At 46.4% G+C, this 23717-nt stretch overlaps 1 protein-coding gene across 1 annotated transcript in view; it reads left to right on the top strand.

Annotated features, from left to right (window-relative positions):
• The window catches only part of LOC112223577 (matrix-remodeling-associated protein 5-like), a 32738-nt gene extending 9693 nt beyond the window's left edge, over positions 1-23045 (top strand). The window contains exons 6-11 of the mRNA XM_042306960.1: positions 12284-12485; positions 12841-14009; positions 15049-15125; positions 16652-17282; positions 17445-18474; positions 20403-23045. Coding sequence (XP_042162894.1) covers positions 12284-12485; positions 12841-14009; positions 15049-15125; positions 16652-17282; positions 17445-18474; positions 20403-22560 — 5267 coding nt within the window. The 3' untranslated portion in view covers positions 22561-23045. The remainder of the gene's footprint in view (positions 1-12283; positions 12486-12840; positions 14010-15048; positions 15126-16651; positions 17283-17444; positions 18475-20402) is intronic.
• The last annotated feature ends 672 nt before the right edge of the window (positions 23046-23717 follow it).

The raw sequence follows: 23717 nt of genomic DNA, 5'->3' as shown, positions 1-23717 counted from the left end.
AGCCCTGCAAAATGACCTCCAGCAGGCCACAAATGTTTATGTGTCTGCTCAAACGGTCAGAAACAGACTCCATGAGGGTGGTATGAGGGCCTGACGTCCACAGGTGGACGACGTCCACAGGCCCGACGTCCAACACCGTGCAGGACGTTTGGCATTTTCCAGAAAACACCAAGATTGGCAAATTCGCCACTGGCGCCCTGTGCTCTTCACAGAGGAAAGCAGGTTCACACTGAGCACATGTGACAGACGTGACAGTCTGGAGACGCCGTGGAGAACGTTCTGCTGCCTGCAACATCCTCCAGCATGACCGGTTTGGCAGTGGGTCAGTCATGGTGTGGGGTGGCATTTCTTTGGGGAGCCGCACAGCCCTCCATGTGCTCGCCAGAGGTAGCCTGACTGCCATTAGGTACCGAGATGAGATCCTCAGACCCCTTGTGAGACCATATGCTGGTGCGGTTGGCCCTGGGTTCCTCCTAATGCAAGACAATGCTAGACCTCACGTGGCTGGAGTGTGTCAGCAGTTCCTGCAAGAGGAAGGAATTGATGCTATGGACTGGCCCGCCCGTTCCCCAGACCTGAATCCAATTGAGCACATTTGGGACACCATGTCTCGCTGTCCAGGAGTTGGCGGATGCTTTAGTCCAGGTCTGGGAGGAGATCCCTCAGGAGACTATCCGCCACCTCATCAGGAGCATGCCCAGGCGTTGTAGGGAGGTAATACAGGCACGTGGAGGCCACACACACTACTGAGCCTCATTTTGACTTGTTTTAAGGACATTACATCAACGTTGGATCAGCCTGTAGTGTGGTTTTCCACATTCATTTTGAGTGTGACTCCAAATCCAGACCACCATAGGTTGATAAATTGATAATTTTTGTGTGATTTTGTTGTCAGCACATTCAACTATGTAAAGAAAAAAGTATTTAATAAGAATATTTCATTCATTCAGATCTAGGATGTGTTATTTTAGTGTTCCCTTTATTTTTTGAGCAGTGTATATATACACAGTTGAAGTTGGAAGTTGTTCATACACCTTAGCCAAATACATTAAACTCACAATTCCTGACATTTAATACTAGTAAAAATTCCCTGTCTTAAGTCAGTTAGGATCACCACTTTATTTTAAGAATGTGAAATTTCAGAATAAGAGCAGAGAGAATTATTTATTTCAACTTTTATTTCTTTCATCACATTCCCAGTGGGTCAGAAGTTTACATACACTCAATTAGTATATGGTAGCATTGCCTTTAAATTGTTTAACTTGGGTCAAACACTTTAGGTAGCCTTCCACAAGCTTCCCACAATAAGTTGGGTGAATTTTGGCCCATACCTCCTGACAGAGCTGGTGTAACTGAGTCAGGTTTGTAGGCCTCCTTGTTCACACAAGCTTTTTCAGTTCTGCCCACAAATGTTCTATTGGATTGAGGTCAGGGCTTTGTGATGAACTTTGGAAGTATGCTTGGGGTCATTGTCCATTTGGAAGACCCATTTGCGACCAAACTTTAACTTCCTGACTGATATCTTGAAATGTTGCTTCAATATATCCACAATATTTTCCATCCTCAACATGCCATTTATTTTGTGAAGTGCACCAGTCGCTCCTGCAGCAAAGTACCCCCACAACATGATGCTGCCACCCTCGTGCTTCACGGTTGGGATGGTATTCTTCGGCTTGCAAGCCTCCCCCTTTTTCCTCCAAACATAACAATGGTCATTATGGCCAAACAGTTCTATTTTTGTTTCATCAGACCAGAGGACATTTCACCAAAAAGTACAATCTTTGTCCTATGTGCAGTTGCAAACTGTAGTCTGGCTTTTTTATGGCAGTTTTGGAGCAGTGGCTTCTTCCTTGCTGAGCGGCCTTTCAGGTTATGTCGAAACAGGACTCGTTTCACTGTGGAAATAGATACTTTTGTACCAGTTTCCTCCAGCATCTTCACAGGGTCCTTCGCTGTTGTTCTGGGATTGATTTGCACTTTTCGCACCAAAGTACCTTCATCTCTAGAGACAGAACGTGTCTCCTTCCTGAGCGGTATGACGGCTGCATGGTCGCATGGTGTTTATACTTGGGTACTATTGTTTGTACAGATGAAGGTGGTACCTTCAGGCGTTTGGAAATTGCTCTCAAGGATGAACCAGATTTGTGGTCTCAAAAACAATTCTGAGGTCTTGGCTGATTTCTTTTTATTTTCCCATGATGTCAAGCAAAGAGGAACGGAATTTGAAGGTAGGCCTTGAAATACATCCACAGCGACAGCTCCAATTCACTCAAAATATGTCAATTAGCCTATCAGAAGCTTCTAAAGCCATGACATCATTTTCTGTAATTTTCCTATTTGTTTGAAGGCACAGTCAACTTAGTGTATGTAAACTTCTGACCCACTGAAATTGTGGTACAGTGAATTATAAGTGAAATAATCTGTCTGTAAACAATTGTTGGAAAAATTACTTGTGTCATGCACAAAGTAGATGTCCTAACCGACTTGCCAAAAGTATAGTTTGCTAACAAGAAATTTGTGGAGTGGTTGAAAAACAAGTTTTAATGACTCCAACCTAAGTGTATGTAAACTTCCGACTTCAACTGTTTTTTTTTTTTTAGTGGGTACTGCAGCAACCTCAGCAACCCTACTTCCCATGGCTATGCCCCAAACCGATCCCAATGTAACAAATGTTGCTCAAATTACTTCATTCCAAATCGAAAAGTACAAGAAAGAGGATTTCAATACTCACCCTCTCAGATCGTTCTGAAAGCATTTCAGTTAGAAAGAGAAGAGCATTCCTGAAGCATTATTTTGTTTAAATATAATTTGATTTCTGAGAAATTAAGGTAATTGATTGCAACCACATTGGCAATTTTAATTGAACGATTCATTTCAGAGGAAGCTGGTAGGATAAACTATAGGAGGATGGGCTCATTGTAAGGGCTGGAATGGAATAAAATGGAACGGTATCAAACGTATGGAAACCACAGGTTTGACTCCATTTAATTTATTCCATTCCAGTCATTACTATGAGCCCATCATCCTATAACTCCTCCCACCAGCCTCCTCTGATTCATATTCTCTTCAATAAATATAGAACCTAATCCCATCCTAACAACCTGTATACAGTATCAGTTCTCTATGTCTGACAAGTAGTATGGAGCTGCTGCTTGGAGTATTGCTTCTTCAACCTTGTAATCCGTGTGAATCTGGTGATGTTTTTTTCCCCTGTTCAAAGAAATTAGCCATTGAAGTCGCTTGTATTCTTTACCATAAATTAATGTGAAAGTACCTAGTTTTTCCCACTAAATGCTGCTGTTCCTGCTACTGCCACCACACCCTTTTATCCATTTAGCTGATTTATTAAATGGAACACCTACTTTTCTTTGCAACTTTGGGTAGAAAACCAATAGCTTTTGCTCATTACGAAAATAAATGGTGTGGTCAAGCCAGTCCTCCATGAAAGTAATTCAGTTTGTCCTTCTCTTAGCAACCTAATGCTTAAACCCAACTCTCCTCGAATAGTCCAAACAATGGCAGCTCTCTGAGAGGGCTATCCATATGGTGCAATTCTCATGTGAAGACTTTTCCTACAAGCTCAAAACTTTGATGGAGAATTGGGCTAGTGATTAAAATGTTGCGACAACCCTAATAAAATAATAAAATTATAAACCATTGCATGGCAGTCATAGGTTTTTTAATAAAATGAAAATAAAATATCTCTATATGTAGTGTGATTAGTGAAATGTTCCATTAAACCCAACCTGATACCATTACAAAACACTATACAGTGTGTGTTTGGGAATTTTACCATTGAAGACCTTTGGAGACCATAATATTGAAACAATTAGAACTGCTGTAGCCTAATGGTTTGCTTGTTTGCCAATCACCAGGAATGGTCTAACTAATCCAGACCTTTTTTAAGGAAATAAACCATACACAGAGGGGCCGTTTCCTGGACATAAGTTAAGTCTAAGAGAAGGACAAGCTTAATTGCTTTCATGGAGGACTGGTTTGAATTGCGAGGATGACCACACAATTTATTTTCATCATGAGCTGTTGGTTTCCTACCCAAAGTTGGAAAGAAAATGTTGTGGTAGATTTAATTAACATAAGAGACCATCAACATTGATTAAAGGGTATGGTGGCAGTAGCAGGAACAGTGGCATCTAGTGGGCAAAACTTTGGTACTTTCACACTAATTTATGGTATAGAATGCAAGCGATTGGGCTAATTTCTCTGAACAGGGGAAAAAAACATCCCCAGATTCACAGGGAGTACATTATAAAGGTTGAAGAAGCAATACTCCAAGCAAAAGCGCCATACTACTTGTCATACATAGAGAACTGACACTGTATACTGGTTATTGGGGTGGGATTCCTCATGTCTTACTCATTGTTAGGAAGAAATATGGTAGAAATATGATGTTAGTTACCATATTTATTGAAGATTATATGAATCCTATCAATTAAAATGGCCAATTTGGGTACAATCAATTAGCTTAATTTCTTTCTTTTTTTAATAAAAAAAAATTATGTTTCAGGAATTCAGATGGATCTGTTTCTAACTACATAAACGATTTCAGATGGTGGGTGTCATGGCTTGATAAAATCACATGGAATGACTGTGTCCTCTCCTTCAGTGTCAAACTAAGCATGTAATTATGTTGACAGTCATTGATCTACAAGTAATTTTCCATGCCGAAAAACCCCAGGCAATATCAGTAGCCTAGTCAAACTGCGTGCTGTGCGCAGCTATGTGCGCTGACCAATAAAAGATGTGCAATTGTGCCAGATCATGGCCTGTCACCTTCAACATTCAAATTTATGCTAAATGGCTTTTGCAATATTAGGCTTTATTAGTTGAGTAACAGCCAATGTAATTTGCTTGGTTGTTTTTATTACATGTGCTCTTGAAAATGGTCCAGGTTTAAAGTAGCCTAAGATACCACCGGGGAAACACAACTCTCATCAGGCTATATGCTGATTGTGGTTTACATTCAATTTGATTTTGATTGTTCAGGTTCACCATCAAGTTTTGGTAGTTTTTTAAAACAATCAGTATATATGGTCATTATTAAATATACATGGTAAAGTTGATCATTTCATAAAGAGGACAGCAATCACTTTTGCTACACTTGATACCCGCATTGCATGGTCGAAGCAGGAGAAGAAGAGAAGCTCACTCCAAGTCAGTCAAAACTTCCAAACGATGAGTTGGGGGTGAAATCCAAAGTTGTGCTATATATTCATTTGCTATGTCATAGCACATTTTAAAGATAAATATTGATACATTACTAGCTCTAACTCTTTTAATCTGCAAAAATGACAAAATAATTAGTGGGTGATTGTGATTTCAGATCAAAAGTCGGGGTCTCAACTCAGGGGCCTACATACAACACAGACATATACATCATTTACACACACACACACGCACACACACGCATGCACGCACACGCACACAGACTCCCAGCCCTGACCCCATATTTGGACCATACCCAATATGAACTATCGCAAACTACTGATTCAGACGATGCCCAGAAACCCCTGAGGGAAATGAGCCCATACTTTTTTTGCCACTGCTCTGCTCTGTGCTGTTGACATCATGCCATTACAGAATGCAGGCCAGACACTAATATGAATTCCAGCAGCATGTTTGGTGGTAACCTCATATACGGTACATTCGGAAAGTATTCAGACCCCTTGACTTTTAACACATTTTGTTACGTTACAGCCTTATTCCAAAATTGATTAAATAGTTTTTTTTTCTTCTCATCAATCTACACACAATACCCCATAATGAAAAGCAAAAACAGGTTAAAATAAATAAACTGAAATATCACATTTACATAAGTATTCAGACCCTTTACTCAGTACTTTGTTGAAGAACCTGTGGCACCAATTACAGCCTGAATTCTTCTTGGGTATGACGCTACAAGCTTGGCACACCTGTATTTGGGGAGTTTCTCTCATTCTTCTCTGCAGATCCTCTCAAGCTCTGTCAGGTTGGATGGGGAGCTTCGCTGCACAGCTATTTTCAGGTCTCTCCAGAGATGTTCGATTGGGTTCAAGCCGATCTCTAGCTGGGCCACTCAAGGACATTCAGAGACTTGTCCCAAAGCCACTCCTGCGTTGTCTTGGCTGTGTGCTTAGGGTCAATGTCCTGTTGGAAGGTGAACCTTCACCCCAGTATGAGGTCCTGAGCGCTCTGGAGCAGGTTTTCATCAAGAATCTCTCTGTACTTGCTCTGTTCATCTTTCCCTCGATCCTGACACATCTCCCAGTCCCTGCTGTTGAAAAACATCCCCACAGCATGATGCTGCCACCACTATTCTTCACCGTAGGGATGGTGCCAGGTTTCCTCCAGACGTGACGATTGGCATTCAGGCCAAAGAGTTCAATCTTGGTTCCATCAGACCAGAGAATCTTGTCCTTTAGGTGGCTTTTGGCAAACTCCAAGCAGGCTGTCATGTGCAGTTTACTGAAGAGTGGCAGAGTCTGGCCACTCTACCATAAAGGCCTGATTGGTGGAGTGCTGCAGAGATGGTTGTCCTTCTGGAAGTTTCTCCCATCTCCACAGAAGAACTCCGGAGCTCTGTCAGAGTAACCATCAGGTTCTTGGTCACCTCCCCGACCAAGGGAGAGTCTTTATGGTTCCAAACTTCTTCCATTTAAGAATGATGGAGGCCACTGTGTTCTTGCTGACCTTCAATGCTGCAGACATTTTTTGTTACCCTACCCAAGATCTGTCCCTCAACACAATCCTGTCTCTGAGCTCTACGGACAATTGCTTGGTTTTTGCTCTGACATGCACTGTCAACTGTGTGACCTTATATAGACAGGTGTGTGCTTTTCCAAATCATGTCCAATCAATTGAATTTACCACAGGTGGACTCCAATCAAGTTGTAGAAACATCTCAAGGACGATCAATGGAAACAGGATGCACCTGAGCTCAATTTTGAGTCTCACAGCAAAGAGTCTGATACTTGTGTTGTCACGTTCTGACCTTAGTTCCTTTATTTTGTCTTTGTGTTATTTTTATTTTACCTTTTAGTAGGGTCAGGGCGTGAGTTGGGGTGGGCAGTCTATGTTTGTTTTTCTAGGTTGTGTTTATGTGTTTGGCCTGGTATGGTTCTCAATCAGAGGCAGGTGTCGTTCGTTGTCTCTGATTGAGAATCATACTTAGGTAGCCTTTTCCCACCTGTGTTTTGTGGGTGAATGTTTTCTGTTTAGTGTATGTCACCTTTCAGAACTGTTTTGTTTCATTCTCCGTTGTTATTTTTTTTGTGTTCTGTTGAATAAATTAACATGGACACGTACCACGCTGTTACAGATTCACCCACCAACCAAGGACCAGGCAGCGTGGTATCGGGCAGCAGCGAGTTCTGGACTCCTGGACATGGGAGGAGATTTTGGACAGAGAGGGACCCTGGACACAGGCTGGGGTGTATCGCCTGCCCCCGGGAAGAGCTCGAGGCAGCCAAAGCCGAGAGGCGGCATTTTGAGGAGCTAGCACGGCAGCGCAAAAGGGACGAGAGGCAGCCCCAAAAAATTATTGGGGGGGACACACGGGGAGTGTAGCTAAGTCAGGAAGGAGACCTGAGCCAACTCCCTGTGCTTACCGTGGAGAGAGGTGGACCGGGCAGGCAACGTGTTATGCCGTGAGACGCACTGTGTCCCCAGTGCACAGGCATAGCCCGGTGCGTTACATCGCAGCGCCTCGTATCAGCCGGGCTAGAGTGGGCATCGAGCGAGGTGCTATGAAGCCGGCTCAGCGCATCTGGTCTCCAGTGCGTCTCCTCGGCCCGGGGTAGATGGCACCAGCCCTACGCACGGTGTCCCCGGTTCGCCAGCACAGCCCAGTGTGGTCTGTTCCACCCCGCCGCACTGGCCGGGCTACGGGGAGTATCCAGCCAGGAAAGGTTGTGCAGGCTCGGTGCTCGAGACCTCCAGTGCGCCTCCACGGTCCGGTCTATCCGGTGCCTCCTCCACGCACCAGGCCTCCGGTGACAGCCCCACGCACCAGGCTGTCTCTCCGTCTCCTTCCTCCCGGGCTCCCGCCTGTCCAGCGCTGCCAGAGCCGCCCGTCTGTCCTGAGCTGCCGGAGACTCCCATCTGTCCTGAGCTGCCGGAGCCGCCCGTCAGTCAGGAGCTGCCGGAGCCGCCCATCAGTCAGGAGCTGCCGGAGCCGCCCATCAGTCAGGAGCTTGCCAGAGTCTCCCGCCTGTCCGGTGCTGCCGGAATCCCCCCTTCCATTCGGGGGTTGCCGCGCCAGGGGCGCCACTTAAGTGGGCCAAGACTATGATGGAGTGGGGTCCACGTCCCACGCCAGAGCCGCCACCGCGGACAGACGCCCACCCAGACCCTCCCCTATAGGTTCAGGTTTTGCGGCCAGAGTCCTCACCTTTGGGGGGGGGTGTACTGTCACGTTCTGACCTTAGTTCCTTTATTTTGTCTTTGAGTTAGTAGGGTCAGGGTGTGAGTTGGGGTGGGTAGTCAATGTTCGTTTTTCTAGGTTGTGTTTATGTGTTTGGCCTGGTATGGTTCTTAATCAGAGGTAGGTGTCGTTCGTTGTCTCTGATTGAGAATCATACTTAGGTAGCCTGTTGAATAAATTGACATGGACATGTACCACGCTGCATATTGGTCCGATCTCTCCTACTCCTCCTCAGACGAGGACGAAAAGGTATTTTTGTTTTCTAAAAACCTGTTTTCACTTTTTCATGATGGGGTTTTGTCTGTAGATTGATGAGGAAAAATATAATTTCATCCATTTCAGAATAACGCTGTAACGTAACAAAATGTGCGAAAAGAGAAGGGGTCTGAATACTTTCTGAATGCACTGTATCTACAACAGAGACATCTCAGATAGAGAGAGAGAGTCAGAGCTGGAGGCAGCCAAAGCCGATGCCCTGAGATCAACAGCTGCTACCCAATGTACATAGACGTGGAATCTTTGGTCACTTTAATAATGGAACACTGGTCACTTTGATAATGTTTACTGTTTTACTAATTTCATATGTACACTGTATTTTAGTCAATGCCATCCTATTCAACTAATGCTGCATATACAGATGAAGTTGGAAGTTTACATTTACCTTAGCCAAATACATTTAAACTCAGTTTTTCACAATTCCTGACATTTAATACTAGTAAAAATTCCCTGTTTTAGGTCAGTTAGGATCACCACTTTATTTTAAGAATGTGAAATGTCAGAATAATAGTAGAGAGAATGATTTATTTCAGCTTTTATTTCTTTCATCACATTCCCAGTGGGTCAAACGTTTACATACACTCAATTAGTATTTGGTAGCATTGTCTTTAAATTGTTTAACTTGGGTCAAACGTTTCAGGTAGCCTTCCACAAGCTTCCCACAATTAGTCGGGTGAATTTTTGCCCATTCCTCCTGACAGAGCTGGTGTAACTGAGTCAGGTTTGTAGGCCTCCTTGCTAGCACACGCATTTTCAGTTCTGCCTCTACAAATTTTCCCTAGGATTGAGGTCAGGGCTTTGTGATGGCCACTCCAATACATTGACTTTGTAGGACTCGTTTTACTGTGGATATAGATACTTGTGTACCTGTTTCCTCCAGCATCTTCACAGGGTCCTTTGCTGTTGTTGCTGGGAGTGATTTGCACTTTTCGCACCAAAGTACCTTCATCTCTAGGAGACAGAACGTGTCTCCTTCCTGAGCGGTATGACGGCTGCGTGGTCCCATGGTGTTTACACTTGGGTACTATTGTTTGTACAGATGAACGTGGTACCTTCAGGTGTTTGGAAATGTCTCCCAAGGATGAACCAGACTTGTGGAGTTCTCCAATTTTTTTCTGAGGTCTTGGCTGATTTCTTTTGATTTTCCCATGATGTCAAGCAAAGAGGCACTGAGTTTGAAGGTAGGCCTTGAAATACATACACAGGTACACTTTCAGTTGACTCAAATGATGTCAATTAGCCTATCAGAAGCTTCTAAAGCCTAAAGACATCCTTTTTTGTAATTTTCCAAGCTGTTTAAAGGCACAGTCAACTTAATGTATGTAAACTTCTGACCCACTGGAATTGTGATACAATGAATTTTAAGTGAAATAATCTGTTTGTAAACAATTGTTGGAAAAATGACTTGTGTCATGCACAAAGTAGATGTCCTAACCGACTTGTCCAAACTATAGTTTGTTAACAAGACATTTGTGGAGTGGTTTTCAAATTAGTTTAAATGACTCCAACCAGTGTATGTAAAATGTACCATATCAGAGCCCATGTATCCACATATGTGTAACGTATACGCAAGGAAGCAGGTGCAGAAGGTGAGTTTAATAATCATGAAGATAATGCAAAACAGGAGAAGCTTACTGAATGTAACCAATACTGCCTGATTACAGAGGCTACTGAGGACTATATGAAGGGAAAGTAATCAGGATGGTGATGAAGTCCAGGTGTGCGTAAAGATGGGGAGCAGGTGTGCGCAATGTGGGTTGACCGGGGATGTGGAGCGCCAGAGGGAGGGAGCAGGAGTAGGTGTGACAATACTATTGAATCATCATGAAAGGGAAAGAAGCACATTCCTACCTACCAGTGACGGTTGGTGCCGTTTAAGATGAGAAAGGACTTTTTTTTATTCATGAGCATGGCCTTATTTCTATTACAGCATATTGGATGACTGTCATTCATATTCCATTCACCCAGTTCAATGTAACAGCGATAGGTTTAGGCTACTACATGATACTCACATTTTCCCTTTACCCATCATGAGGTAGGTACAACTTAGCCTATGAATGAAAGTTTAAAACATAGCACACAGTGACACATGGACAGGCAGTGACATATTCAATACCGCCTTGCACACTCTTGCCTGCATCTAGCTGATCTAGGTTGAAATCATTAGTCCAACAGTTGCAAACGAGAGTTTCTATTGGACAAATTCAGGTATGTTTATCCCCATTTTGTTCCATTTGCTTCAGTTTAAGAAACGTTTTTCAACAGAATCGGTGGAATGTCCTTTTTTTATTGTGTTATTGACTGTATGTCTGTTTGTCCCATGTGTAACTCTGTGTTGTTGTTTTTATTGGGCTACTTTGCTTTATCTTGGCCAGGTCGCAGTTGTAAATGAGAACTTGTTCTCAACTGGCCTACCTGGTTAAATAAAATTAAGTAAAACAATGAGCACACCCCTGATCACGTGTAAACACAGTTCACTTTCATAGCAGCCTCGTTGTATTCCTTCTCACATCTATGCACCCTCCTCCTCTCACCCTTTCCCTTTGCTTCTGGACTTCAATGCACAACACATCAGCTATATGTGACCAGGTGAAAAAACCTTTCCAAGCCAAACCACATCATAACCGCTACAGACAGCCTACATCGTTGTCCCCATATTACCGAAAGAAACGGCATAGTCAATATAGCTAATAGACCTAACGCATTAGTAAACACGCTACAATCATGCAGTAACGTTACAGTTTACAGTCAGTAAGCAGTTTAGCACTTACACCGGCGGGCCCCAGTGCAATAAATTAGTCAAACCAAAAGCTTACCTTGACTTGGAAGAGTTCCAGTGTTGTGTTTGATTAAGCATAGCCAGCTAGCTAACATAGCATCCTTCTGTTTGAGTAGGGTGTTGGAGTAGGCTAAACTAGCTAGCTGCATTTTCTAGTAAGTGAAACAAAGTAATAATAAATAAATAAATCTCTCTCTCTCTTGCTTCTCTTTAATTTTGGAATAAATTAATTTGTCTTTGTCAACTAATGTCTTTGTCTCTCTTTGAGTCAAAGACATTACTCACCACTTTTTATGCACTGCAAGGCTAGCTATCTGTAGCTTATGCTTTCAGTACTAGATTAATTCTCTGATCCTTTGATTGGATGGACAACATGTCAGTTCATGCTGCAAGTGATCTGATAGGTTGGAGGATGTCCTCTGGAAGTTGTCATAATTACAGTGTTGGTCTATGGAAAGGGGTGAGAACCATGAGCCTCCTAGGTTTTGTATTGAAGTCAATGTACCCAGAGGAGGATGGAAGCTAGCTGTCCTCTGACTACACCATGGTGTTACCCTAGAGAGTGCTGTTGGGGCTACTGTAGACCTTCATTGCAAAACAGTGTGTTAATAAATTATTTGGTGACGTGAATATATATAGTTTTATCTAAAACTGATAACTTTTTTAATATTTTACAATTTTAATATTTATGGTCCGCCTCTTCTTCCTCTGAGGAGCCTCCACTGCTACCTACTGAGTCTCAATCAGATTCAATGGAATTGGGATGCTTATTTGGGTGAGGAAATACTGATTCTTCTCTTCTCTCTCAGGGGTGTTGAAATGTCCAGGGCCGCATTGCCTGGCCTGTGCCTCACCCAAACACATGAAGGGTCGTGGCCTTTTGCAGCAGAAAGACCTATCCTGCACCTCGCCTGTCATCTCCACCAATCCCAGAACCTCATCTCAGGAGGATGGCGAAGTTCAACCAATAGAAACCTTTAGAGAGGCTTTAGGCAACGCCTCCCTGGGGATGTCTGACCAACAGGGGAATGCTGTTGATCTGAAGTGTAACATCACACACTCCTCACAGACTCCTGACATTACCCCACCACACCTTTCCTCCTCCTCCATCCCCATCTCCCTCTCCCTCTCCCTCTCACTGGACTGTGGGGTGGATGGGCATGGCTATGAGAGGCTGTGGAGGCTGCTGGCCTACTACAGTGAGACACCTGTCAGGCTTCAAAGAGAAATAATGTTGAGTAAAGCCCCAAGACTTGCCTACAGGTATGAAAATACAGACACATTCCTGTGTTATTTTCCTCTTTACCTGTACAATTTTGTTGTAACCCCAACACATAGATCAAATCTGTCCTTTCTTGTCCTTCAGGTACAGACAGACAGCAGAGAAGGAGGGCTACTACCATACAGGGGTCAGGGCCAGTATTCAAGCCCAGCCTGCCTGGTTACTGCAGCCACATGTCAGTCTAGAGCTCAACAGAGCTCAGTCCAGCGCACACAGGGTTAAACTGACCCTGTCCACCCTGGTGTCTGCTCCCCCAGACCCCCCATCCCCACACTCCTGGGTCCTCATCCAGACCAACCACACCCACACAGCTTTTACTGCAGCTGCAGAGAGACAGATCCACCTGCCCTGCCCTGTCCTCAGCTCTATTGGAGACCTAAGCTCTGGAGACCACAGGCTCCAATGGGTTTTCCCAGATGGTTCAACAGTCTCCTCTCCCTACCGCAGCTCAGATGGTAGGGTCCGGGTGTCTGGCCAGGGGCTGGTCCTGCAGAGAGTGGATCACTCTGATGCTGGACTGTACTATTGCGTGGCCCGGGCGGGGGGAGATGTTGATGTCCTCCCCCTCCGTCTGGCGGTGGTAGAATCATCCAATCCTCCCCCAGGGGAGGAGCTAGGCCCGGCTGTGACTGGATTGGTTGGAGACCCTGTCAGTCTGCCGTGCGAGGCCTCTGGTACACCAAGGGTTGAGGTGAACTGGGTTCTTCCTGGCGGGAGAGTGGTAGGGAGTAGGAACGAGGGGAGGAGAAAGGACGAGGCAGGGTTTACTGTCTTGGCCAACGGTACCCTGTCTCTCCCCATCCCTGCGCTGGGAGATGCAGGCCTGTACCGGTGTGTAGCGTTGAACCAGTACGGTGCTGACTCTCTCTCCACCAGACTGACGCTCACCCCGCATCCTTCTGACACCTCATCACCTATGAGATATCCCATGAGGCCACAATCTGCGGCGGGGGTGTCCAACAGGGTACGAGCCCCTCTAGGGGGTGAGGAGATTGAAGAGGGGGGGTCAGGAGATGATGAGGGGGAGAACATACTGCCCACCAGGGCAGGTTACAACAGGACATGGCGTCCCCCCATCAGATCCCACATGGTGAGGGTGGAGGGTAGCAGACCACCCCAAAAGGGCAAGAAGCCCTTGAGGAGAGGCTTCCCTGTGGAGCAGAGGAGGAACAGGTTGGAGGGTCGGCGGAGCTTTAACCTGGCCAAGCACAAAATAGACCCTCAGAAATGGGCCGACCTGCTGACTAAGATACGTGAAAGGACTGCCCCTAAAATCACAGACTCCCTGTATGTACCACCCCCGACAAGAGCACATACTAACACCTCAGCCCCAACTGAAGCACAGACAACCACCTCAGCCCCAACTGAAGCACAGACAACCACCTCAGCCCCAACTGGAGCACAGACAACCACCTCAGCCCCAACTGAAGCACAGACAACCACCTCAGCCCCAACTGAAGCACAGACAACCACCTCAACCCCAATTGAAGCACAGACAACCACCTCAACCCCAACTGAAGCACAGACAACCACCTCAACCCCAACTGAAGCACAGACAACAACCTCAGCCCCAACTGAAGCACAGACAACCACCTCAATCCCAATTGAAGCACAGACAACCACCTCAATCCCAACCAGAATACAGACAAATAGCAGACATACAGAAAGCAATCACACAACCAGAACAAATCCAGGCAGCACACAGCCAGAAAGTACACAGCCAGACGGCAGACATAAAACCAGAAGAAAGCCAGGCAGCACACAGCCAAGTAGGACACAGCCAGACAGAATACAGACAGAGAGAATACAGACAACTAAAACACAGACAACCAGAATACATACAGACACAACATTACCAAACAGCACACCAGAGGTAAGCGTGGGAAGAAACTCTGATCAACGTCTTGTATTGGACTCAGAGCCTGATACCTCAAAGAGTTCTTCCATAGATGTCCTCAGTCTACAGGAAGAGTGGTTAAACCACACCCATACATCACTAATCCCAGATCTGCTAACAAAGGATAGAGTGGCCCCAGAGACACCAAACACTTCAGATCCGAGGAATAACTTCCCCCAAAAACCTAAGTCAAACACAGACACAGAGACAGGGACAGAAACAGAGACAGAGGGTTCTCTTAAAAGCACAAAGCCAACCTCCAATGTCAATTACACTAGCGCAGAGGAAAGGAGACAGAGTGTTATCCCTGTAAGGACTCCAGGTGAGGGGGAGAGGACTGGAACAACAAACTCTGGAAAGGTAATGTTCTCCAACTCTGTTCCGTCGCGACCCAGAAGCCCCTGGAATGCCAGCAATAGGCCTGGCCAGAGGAGACGCATCAACAGACTCAGAGGACGACCCATGCCCCCAGGTCCGACCTCCCCTCTCCAGAATAACTTAAGTCCCACTACCACCAGAGCAGCACTTACAAAGCCCAGGAAACTGACAGCACCTGCTACAACCATTACTATAAGCACTACTACTACCACTACTACTACTACTACTACTCCATCCTTAACTAGGATCACTGCTCCATCAAGCACATCTGTCTCCCCCCCTGTCTTCCTTTCTGCCTCGCCCCCTTCGCCCCAGACATACACAGACAGGGTGACTCACTTAACAAACACTGCTGCTCGGCTCCCTGACAGGTCCCAAGCGACTATCACACGCACACACACTAGCATACACACAGGCAAACATACACCCACAGTCACTCACAGTCACACAGAAAAACAGAGTTATGCTATAACAGACGGTCAGGTCTTGGCCACTCTAAAAGAACAGGATCCATATGTCTTCAACCGACACAACGCAGAGGATGTCAAAGCAACTACCACTCGGTCTGGAACCACACCAGGTGGAACAACACCTACTGGTACTGAGAAAGAACCCAGTGAGTTAGAATCCAGTGAGATAGAACCACTCTACCCAGAAACCAAGGAAGAACTCAGTGAGATAGGACCACCAGCAACTGAAAAAGAACCCAGTGAGATAGAACCCAGTGAGATAGAACCACTCTACCCAGAAACCAAGGAAGAACTCAGTGAGATAGGACCACCAGCAACTGAAAAAGAACCCAGTGAGTTAGAACCCAGTGAGATAGAACCACTCTACCCAGAAACCAAGGAAGAACTCAGTGAGATAGGACCACCAGCAACTGAAAAAGAACCCAGTGAGATAGAACCACCAGCAACTGATGAAGAAGAACCCGGTGAGATAGATACACCAGCCACTAAAAAAGAACCCAGTGAGATAGAACCATCAGCAACTGATCAAGAACCCAGTGAGATAGAACCACCAGCAACTGATGAAGAACCCAGTGAGATAGAAGCACCAGCAACTGATCAAGAAGAACCCAGTGAGATAGAACCACCAGCAACTGATGAAGAACCCAGTGAGATAGAACCACTTTACCCAATCACTGAAGAAGAACCCAATAAGATAAAACCAGTCTATCTAGCACCTGATGAACCAGAGGAGAGACAGCCAGAGTCAGAAATAGAGAGCTCTTTTTCATCTACAAAACAACTACTGCCCCCAACTACAGCTAATACAGCAGCTATCACTGCTTCAGCCATCACCTCCTCTACAGTCATCACCTTTATTAGAAGAACTACCACTATAACTATTCCTACAACTACTACCACTATTCCTACAACTACTACCACTATTCCTACAACTACTGCTACTATTCCTACAACTACTACCACTATACCTACAACTACTACCACTATTTCTACAACTACTACTACTATACCTTCAACTACTACCACCATACCTACAACTACTACCACTATACCTACAACTACTACCACTATTCCTACAACTACTACCACTATTCCTACAACTACTACTACTATACCTACAACTACTACCACTATACCTACATCTACTACTACTATACCTACAACTACTACCACTATTCCTACAACTACTACCACTATTCCTACAACTACTACTACTATTCCCACTACTACTACCACTCTTACTAGTACAATATTCTGGAGGAACCCAGGAGTAAACTCCATCCAAGACTCACATGGTAGTCGCTACCGCCCCCCATCTTACCCCACCTACTCACAACACTCCAGCAGCCGGCACCCCTATGTCATCACTAGGCCTGACCCAGTAAGAACTCCACTTCAAACGTCACCCCCTATAAAACACACACCCTCTCTACCACACCCTATCAAGCCCAAACTTCTTCTCCCAGACATTTTAGAGATCCCTTCCTCTGTAGTCCCCACCACCAGAGCTCCCTTCAGCTCCCCAAAGACCTCCCCACCCACCACAGACAGTCAGGCTGGACTCAACCCTGAGTCCACCCTTCCCCATTCCCCTCCCGCGTCTCCAGCCCATAGTGTGACAGCCCAACGCCCCCCTCAGACCTCCGTCTTGCGTGTCCGGCCCCGTATCGCTCCCCCTCACATGCGCCCCATGTCTGTCCCAGCTGAGATTGATACCCTCCTGCCCTGTGAGGCCATTGGACAGCCTCCTCCAACAATCACCTGGACCAAGGTCTCCACAGGTACGCTACACACACTACTCTCAGTTATACAAACAATACATTCTACTGTCACTCACATATACACAAAATGTACATTGTCATACCCACACTTTACTCAATACATTCACTATTGCCACTCTTACACACAATATGCCACTCAATATGTATTCCTGTCTGTCCCAGGAGCTGTGATGTCACTGGACTACAAGGCAGAGCGTTTCCAGGTCCTACCCAACGGAACCTTTCTCATCCGGAGCGTGCAGGTCCAGGACCGGGGGACATATATCTGCAGCGCACAGAACTCTGTGGGCCTGGACCGTGCCATGGTGACCCTGGAGGTCTGGTCCCACCCACCCCGGATTCAGCTACCCAACCACAGAGATGCAACGGTGCACCAGGGGGGTGAGGTGAGGTTAGAGTGTCGGGCTCAGGGGGTGCCGGTTCCTCTGCTGTCCTGGGTGCTACCTGACCTCTCCGTCCTAACCCCTGACCCTAACCCCAACCCTGCCCTTGGAACTCACCCCCGGGTGTCTATATTCCCTAATGGTACTCTGCGTATCTTGGTGGCCGGCCCAGCAGACAGAGGACTGTATCGCTGTGTAGCCTCCAACCTAGCAGGGGCTGGCAGTCTGTCAGTCCGACTCCATGTGTCCTCTCTTCCTCCAGCCATCCAGGAGCCCAGAGAGGAGAAGGTAACCCGGCCCGCTGGTTTGCCTCTCTACGCCCAATGCTCTGCCCGGGGAGCTCCCCCCCCCTCCATCCGCTGGAGGACACCTGACGGCACCTTTCTGCTCCCCTCTCAATTCCTCAACGGGAACCTGTTTGTCCTCCCCAATGCCACCTTGTTGATACGCAAGCTAGCCACTAAGGACTCTGGGAGCTACGAGTGCCTGGCGACTAATGCGGTGGGCAGGGATAAGAGGACGGTGAGGGTGGAGGTGACTGGAGATGGAGGAGAAGTTGTCTCCATGGATAAAATTACCTTCTCTTCCATCAACAGTAAATTTGATCTCCCCCCCTCCTCCCCCGTCCTTAACCCTCCCCTCCCACCCTCCTCCCCCCTCAGTAAGGCTAGGATCCTCTCGACCTCTCCATCCAGTTCTATAGTCATATATGGTGAATCTCTGCTCCTTTACTGTTCAGCAACCGGCAACCCAGAGCCTAGAGTGGTCTGGAGGGTACCTGGCAAGAAACTAGTGGATGCCCGTTACAGGTGCGTGTTTGTCCTTATTGATTACCAATCTTTTTAACCGAGTCCAGGACCGCCCCCCTTATAGTGGAATGCACAAGGTGCAATTTCGAAATTTGGTTGTGCATTAGCAGTTTTTGTCTTGTTATGTCAGTCACTGACAGTCACTCAATTAGCTCATGTCAGCAAAATATTTGTAGATTGGTAAATTAGTCTAGCCTGATATCTAAACTTGTAGTTTACATAGTTAAATTACCAACCGTGGCCCCCATTGATTTTTTTAGTCACTCTCACCGAGATATAATATAAAATACTGCAAACATTTATGTCCGCCCAATGGCAAAATGGGTAGAATTGCATGAAATTAGTTATAAAATTGCTAAATCTTCTCTCCACCTCATTGCAAAATGTGTAGAATTGCAGCAAACTTGCTTTAAAACTTCAATAATTTCTCCCACACATGCCCCAGGGCAAAATGGGTGGAATTGCAGGAAATGAACTCCAAAACTTCTCTCCGCTGTCAAAAGGCTAGGGCCATCTCTGACTGCATGTCAGACTCGCGAGCCACTGCGGTCCCTCATGAGGAGTTCAGTTTTTTGTGGCCCCCACCCCCATCAAAGTTGCCCATTCCTGGTCTAGTTTGTACAAAACATTAGGAACACCTCGCTAATATTGAGTTGCACACCCTTTTGCCCTCAGAACAGCCTCAATTCCAATGCTTCCCACAGTTGTGTCAAGTTGGCTGGATCATCCTTTGGGTGGTGGACTATTTGGGAAACTGTTGAGTGTGAAAAAACAGCAGCGTTGCAGTACTTGACACACTCAAACCGGTGCGCATGGCACCTACTACCATACCCCGTTCAAAGGCACTTAAATCTGTTCTTGCCTATTCACACTCTGAATGGCAAACATACACAATGCATGTCTCAATTGTCTCAAGGCTTAAAAATCCTTCTTTAACCTGTCTCCTCCCCTTCATCTACACTAACTGAAGTGGATTTAACAAGTGACATCAATAAGGGATCATAGTTTTCACCTGGAGTCACCTGGTCAGTCTATAATCAAGTTTCCATCGACAGTTTTCATGCAAGTAAAGTCATATAAAAACAAAATCACGACAGCTGGAAAGGAAGTTTCGGTGTAATTGTATAAATGCAGACAGATAATTTGTTCGTTGGACATGGTGGTGTCTTTTTGTGTCTGTAAAATTAATTGTGCAGGAAATGGTGGTAGAATAACCATCACATTGAGGTAAATTTGGAGTCATGCAATGATATGGTATGAGGTCCTCCCACTACGACTCTGGAAACAATGCAGTTTATTAGGCTACAGATGAAATAATTTATGAACTTCACAGGGTGGTCAAATTGCACGGTGATCTTGACGCTCCTTTCCAATAAATATCGAGGTTCTTATTCTGGTGACAAGATGATCGATCCTTGACTGCCATTTGACAAATAAAAATATTCTAGCTCTTATCCATAATAATCTCAATATGTAGATGAACCAGCCAACACACAATACCGACACTGTATCTGCGAACTGTTGGCTGGAGCGTATGTGATGAGACCAGAGTTGACACATTTGCTATTTAAGGCAACCGTTTTTGTGACAAAGAGTTGAAAATGCGATGGAAACACATTGAACTTTAGATTTTGATTTGGTACATGAAAACTTAAGCGAAAAAGTACATTTTGTGTGAACTATGTCATAACCCACTGATTTCTATCCACAACAAGTCCATTTGTCTGAAATCTGAAACATGCCACTGATGGGAAAATTTTGATATTTTCTTAATGCAGATTCTAGAATAATTGCATGAAAATCTGTTGCTGTGACGGAAGGAAACCTAGCTACTGTCATGGAAAGAGCAGTTGTTCCTAATGTTTTGTCCACTCAGTTTCTGTATCTTGTGCTTATCTAACCTCATCCTCTCTGGGTTGTATTTCCAGTTTTGACAAGAGGATAAAGGTGCACAGTAATGGAACGCTGTATATCCAGTCCGTGACGGAGAAAGACGGGGGGGACTATTTATGTGTCGCGCGAAATAAGATGGCTGACGACTTCCGCCTCCTCCAGGTCACCGTGGCAACAAAGCCTGCTAAGATTGAGCCAAAGCAGCCATCAAATCAGAAGGTGGTATTGTACGGAGCAGCTCTAAATGTAGACTGTCTGGCGACCGGCCAGCCCAACCCCGCGGTAAGATGGAGCCTCCCGGATGGAACCTCAGTGAAAAGTGTCCTGTTGCAGGTGGAAGAGAGTGGGAGGCGCAGCCGGCGACTGGTTGTTTTTGACAATGGAACACTGTTCCTCCCCTCGGTGGGGATGGGGGAGGAAGGGGAGTATGTTTGCCACGCTGAGAACCATGGGGGGAGGGACACTATGAGTGTGATGGTCAAAGTCCTCGCCTCACCTCCCTCCTTCCCCAGTACCAAATATGAGGTAATCAAGGTGCAACAAGGGGGCACAGTGGCTCTGAACTGTGGGGCTAAAGGAGAGCCTGTCCCTACGATCACATGGCTCTCTCCAATGAATCGTGTCCTCCCAGTGGAAGCATCAGGTCCGGTTGTGGTGCAGCAAGACGGATCCTTGGTGATCCAGGGGGCTAGAGGGGCTGACGGAGGAAACTACACCTGCCGAGCCAGCAATGCTGCTGGGGAGAGGAGCAAGGTGATGGGGGTGGAGGTGATGGTGACACCACCCAGCTTCACTCTCAATGGGGCTGGGGGTGGGATCAATGGGGCAGACAGACAGATAGCTGTTGTTAGTGGTAGTGGACTGAGTGCTGTGATCTCCATCAGTCAGTCTGCAGGGAGGGATCATAGGGTCAGTGCAGGTAATTGTGTCAGTAATAATGGAGACTGTAAAGTAGGGGACCAAAGGGTCTCAGCAGTTAGAGGCCAGACAGTTCTTCTGCCATGTCCATCCCAGGGCTTCCCTCTCCCCCGCCTGGCCTGGTTGCTGCCTGGTAACGGGGTTCTCCCAGTGCCCTACTATGGCAGCAGACTCACCGTGCACCGCAATGGAACCCTGGAGCTGAGGGGGGTGAGGGCAAGCGACTCCGGCATGCTGGTGTGTGTCAATCGTGGCGAGAGGGGTGAGGCTCGGATAATGGTACACCTGGAGGTCTCAGACACAAAGGACACACCTCACTCCAGAGACCCAGTGACCACCGAGAAACGTTTCCCAGTAGGCCCAGTTAGCAAAGAGCAACCTCGCCCAGTAGGCCCAGAACAACCTCATCCAGTAGTCCCAGTCAGCAGAGAGAAACTTCGCTCAGGAGGCCCAGACAGAGAGGACACACCTCGCCCCAGAGGCCCAGTGACCACAGAGAAATCTCGCCAGGAGACACCTCGCCCTACAAGCCCAGTCACCAATGAGAAACCTCACTTAGGAGGCCCAGTCAGCACAGAGAACCCTCTGCCAGGAGTCCCAGTCCAAGGGGGCACACCTCACCCAAGAGGCCCAGTGCCAGAGGCAGGGAGGAGTGTTGTCCTGGAAAGGAAGCCTGTGGTCACCAGCATATCAGGCTCTCTGGTCAGCATCATCAACGGAGACAATCTACAGCTACCCTGCCCCCAGACAGACAGCCCCAGTCAGGGTTCCAGCCAGACAGAGTCTCTGACCTGGAAGTTGCCAAGCGGGGTGGTCGTGTCTCGGGGCCAGGCGGCAGGGACGGGTCGGTACTCAGTCCTGGATGACGGGACTCTGACGGTGCAGCAGGTATCTGTGTTTGACAGGGGGACCTACTCCTGCCGATCCACCAATCAGGACACATCATCTATCCTGACAGTTCCAGTGATTGTCATTGCCTACCCCCCTCGCATCACCAACGGACCCCCTCCCCTCACCTACACCCGTCCTGGTGTTGCCGTTCAGCTAACCTGCTACGTCATAGCAACCCCCAGAGCGACCATCACCTGGGAGATGCCGGACCAATCCCAGCTCAGGGTCACAGGTCAGGCCCGTCTCTATGGCAACCGGTACCTGAGTCCTCAGGGTTCCCTGGTGATCCAGAACCCGACCAGCAGAGACACAGGTTTCTACCGTTGTTCTGCACGGAACGTCATCGGAACTGACACCAAGGCCTCTTATCTACATGTGATCTAACAGAACACACACATCATTTTTGCCCAAAGAAACTGCAAAGTTGAGTGTAGAAGATACTGTTCAACTAAAGACTGAGGTGTTGATTAAAGATTGTAAATAGAGATAAAAACAAACACATGCATCTTACAGCCAGAGTGTGTTAAAGATGTACATGAAATCAGCAGCTGAGAAGCACCAGCATCCATCATCAATAAATAAAGTGTCAACACAAACTATACCAGGCTTTAAGAGCATCAGCTCTCAAAACACGTCATGCAATACAACACATTCAGCTCTGTATCACAACCTGTATGTTTATGTCAACCTGCCCTATTTATCTTGTTGTATAGTTGTGTACTGTTGAGCAGATCAAATGTTTGATAGTGGTCACAGAACTGCTCCAGTGATAGTTCTGTGGAGCCTCAGGGGTCTGCAGCTCTCTGTGTCTGCAGCTCTCTGTGTCTGCAGCTCTCTGTGTCTGCAGCTCTCTGTGTCTGCGGCCCTCTGTGTCTGCGGCTCTCTGTGTCTGCAGCTCTCTGTGTCTGCAGCTCTCTGTGTCTGCAGCTCTCTGTGTCTGCAGCTCTCTGTGTCTGCGGCTCTCTGTGTCTGCGGCCCTCTGTGTCTGCAGCTCTCTGTATCTGCAGCTCTCTGTGTCTGCAGCTCTCTGTGTCTGCAGCTCTCTGTGTCTGCAGCTCTCTGTGTCTGCAGCTCTCCAACCCTGCAACCTCGACCACTCTTCCAGTCATAGGCTATACATACGTCCCAGATCATGTCAAATAAACACAACAGTTACCAAGTCTTTGAAGATGGTATTTGTAGTAATTACATATGTTTCATATAGAGTAGCATAGATTTTTGTGTGGCTCCAGTGTTACATTAAGTATGTGTAATATCCATGTGAAAGCTGATATCATTCATGTTTTCATTTCATTTAAATTATTTGTCTGTAAAGACTGTGATGTAAAGTTGTTATGTTGTGCCTCTTGTCATAAAGAGAGAGATGTACTGTATATCTAATCTCTCAATAGCCTTTTTAAGTTATGCTTTATTTTCAACTGCTTTATTTGATAAATAAAAGAGAAGAGGAATTCAGTCTGCTCATCAAAACGTGGTTGTGTGGATGTATGTTTGTGTGTGTGTGTGTGTTTGTGTGTGTGTGTCCTGGGGGGGACAGAAAC

This window comes from Oncorhynchus tshawytscha, linkage group LG26, assembly GCF_018296145.1.
Source record: "Oncorhynchus tshawytscha isolate Ot180627B linkage group LG26, Otsh_v2.0, whole genome shotgun sequence".
NCBI classification, from domain to species: Eukaryota; Metazoa; Chordata; class Actinopteri; order Salmoniformes; family Salmonidae; genus Oncorhynchus; species Oncorhynchus tshawytscha.
The sequence above is the reverse complement of the archived record's forward strand: the minus strand, read 5'-3'. Positions and strand labels throughout refer to the sequence as shown.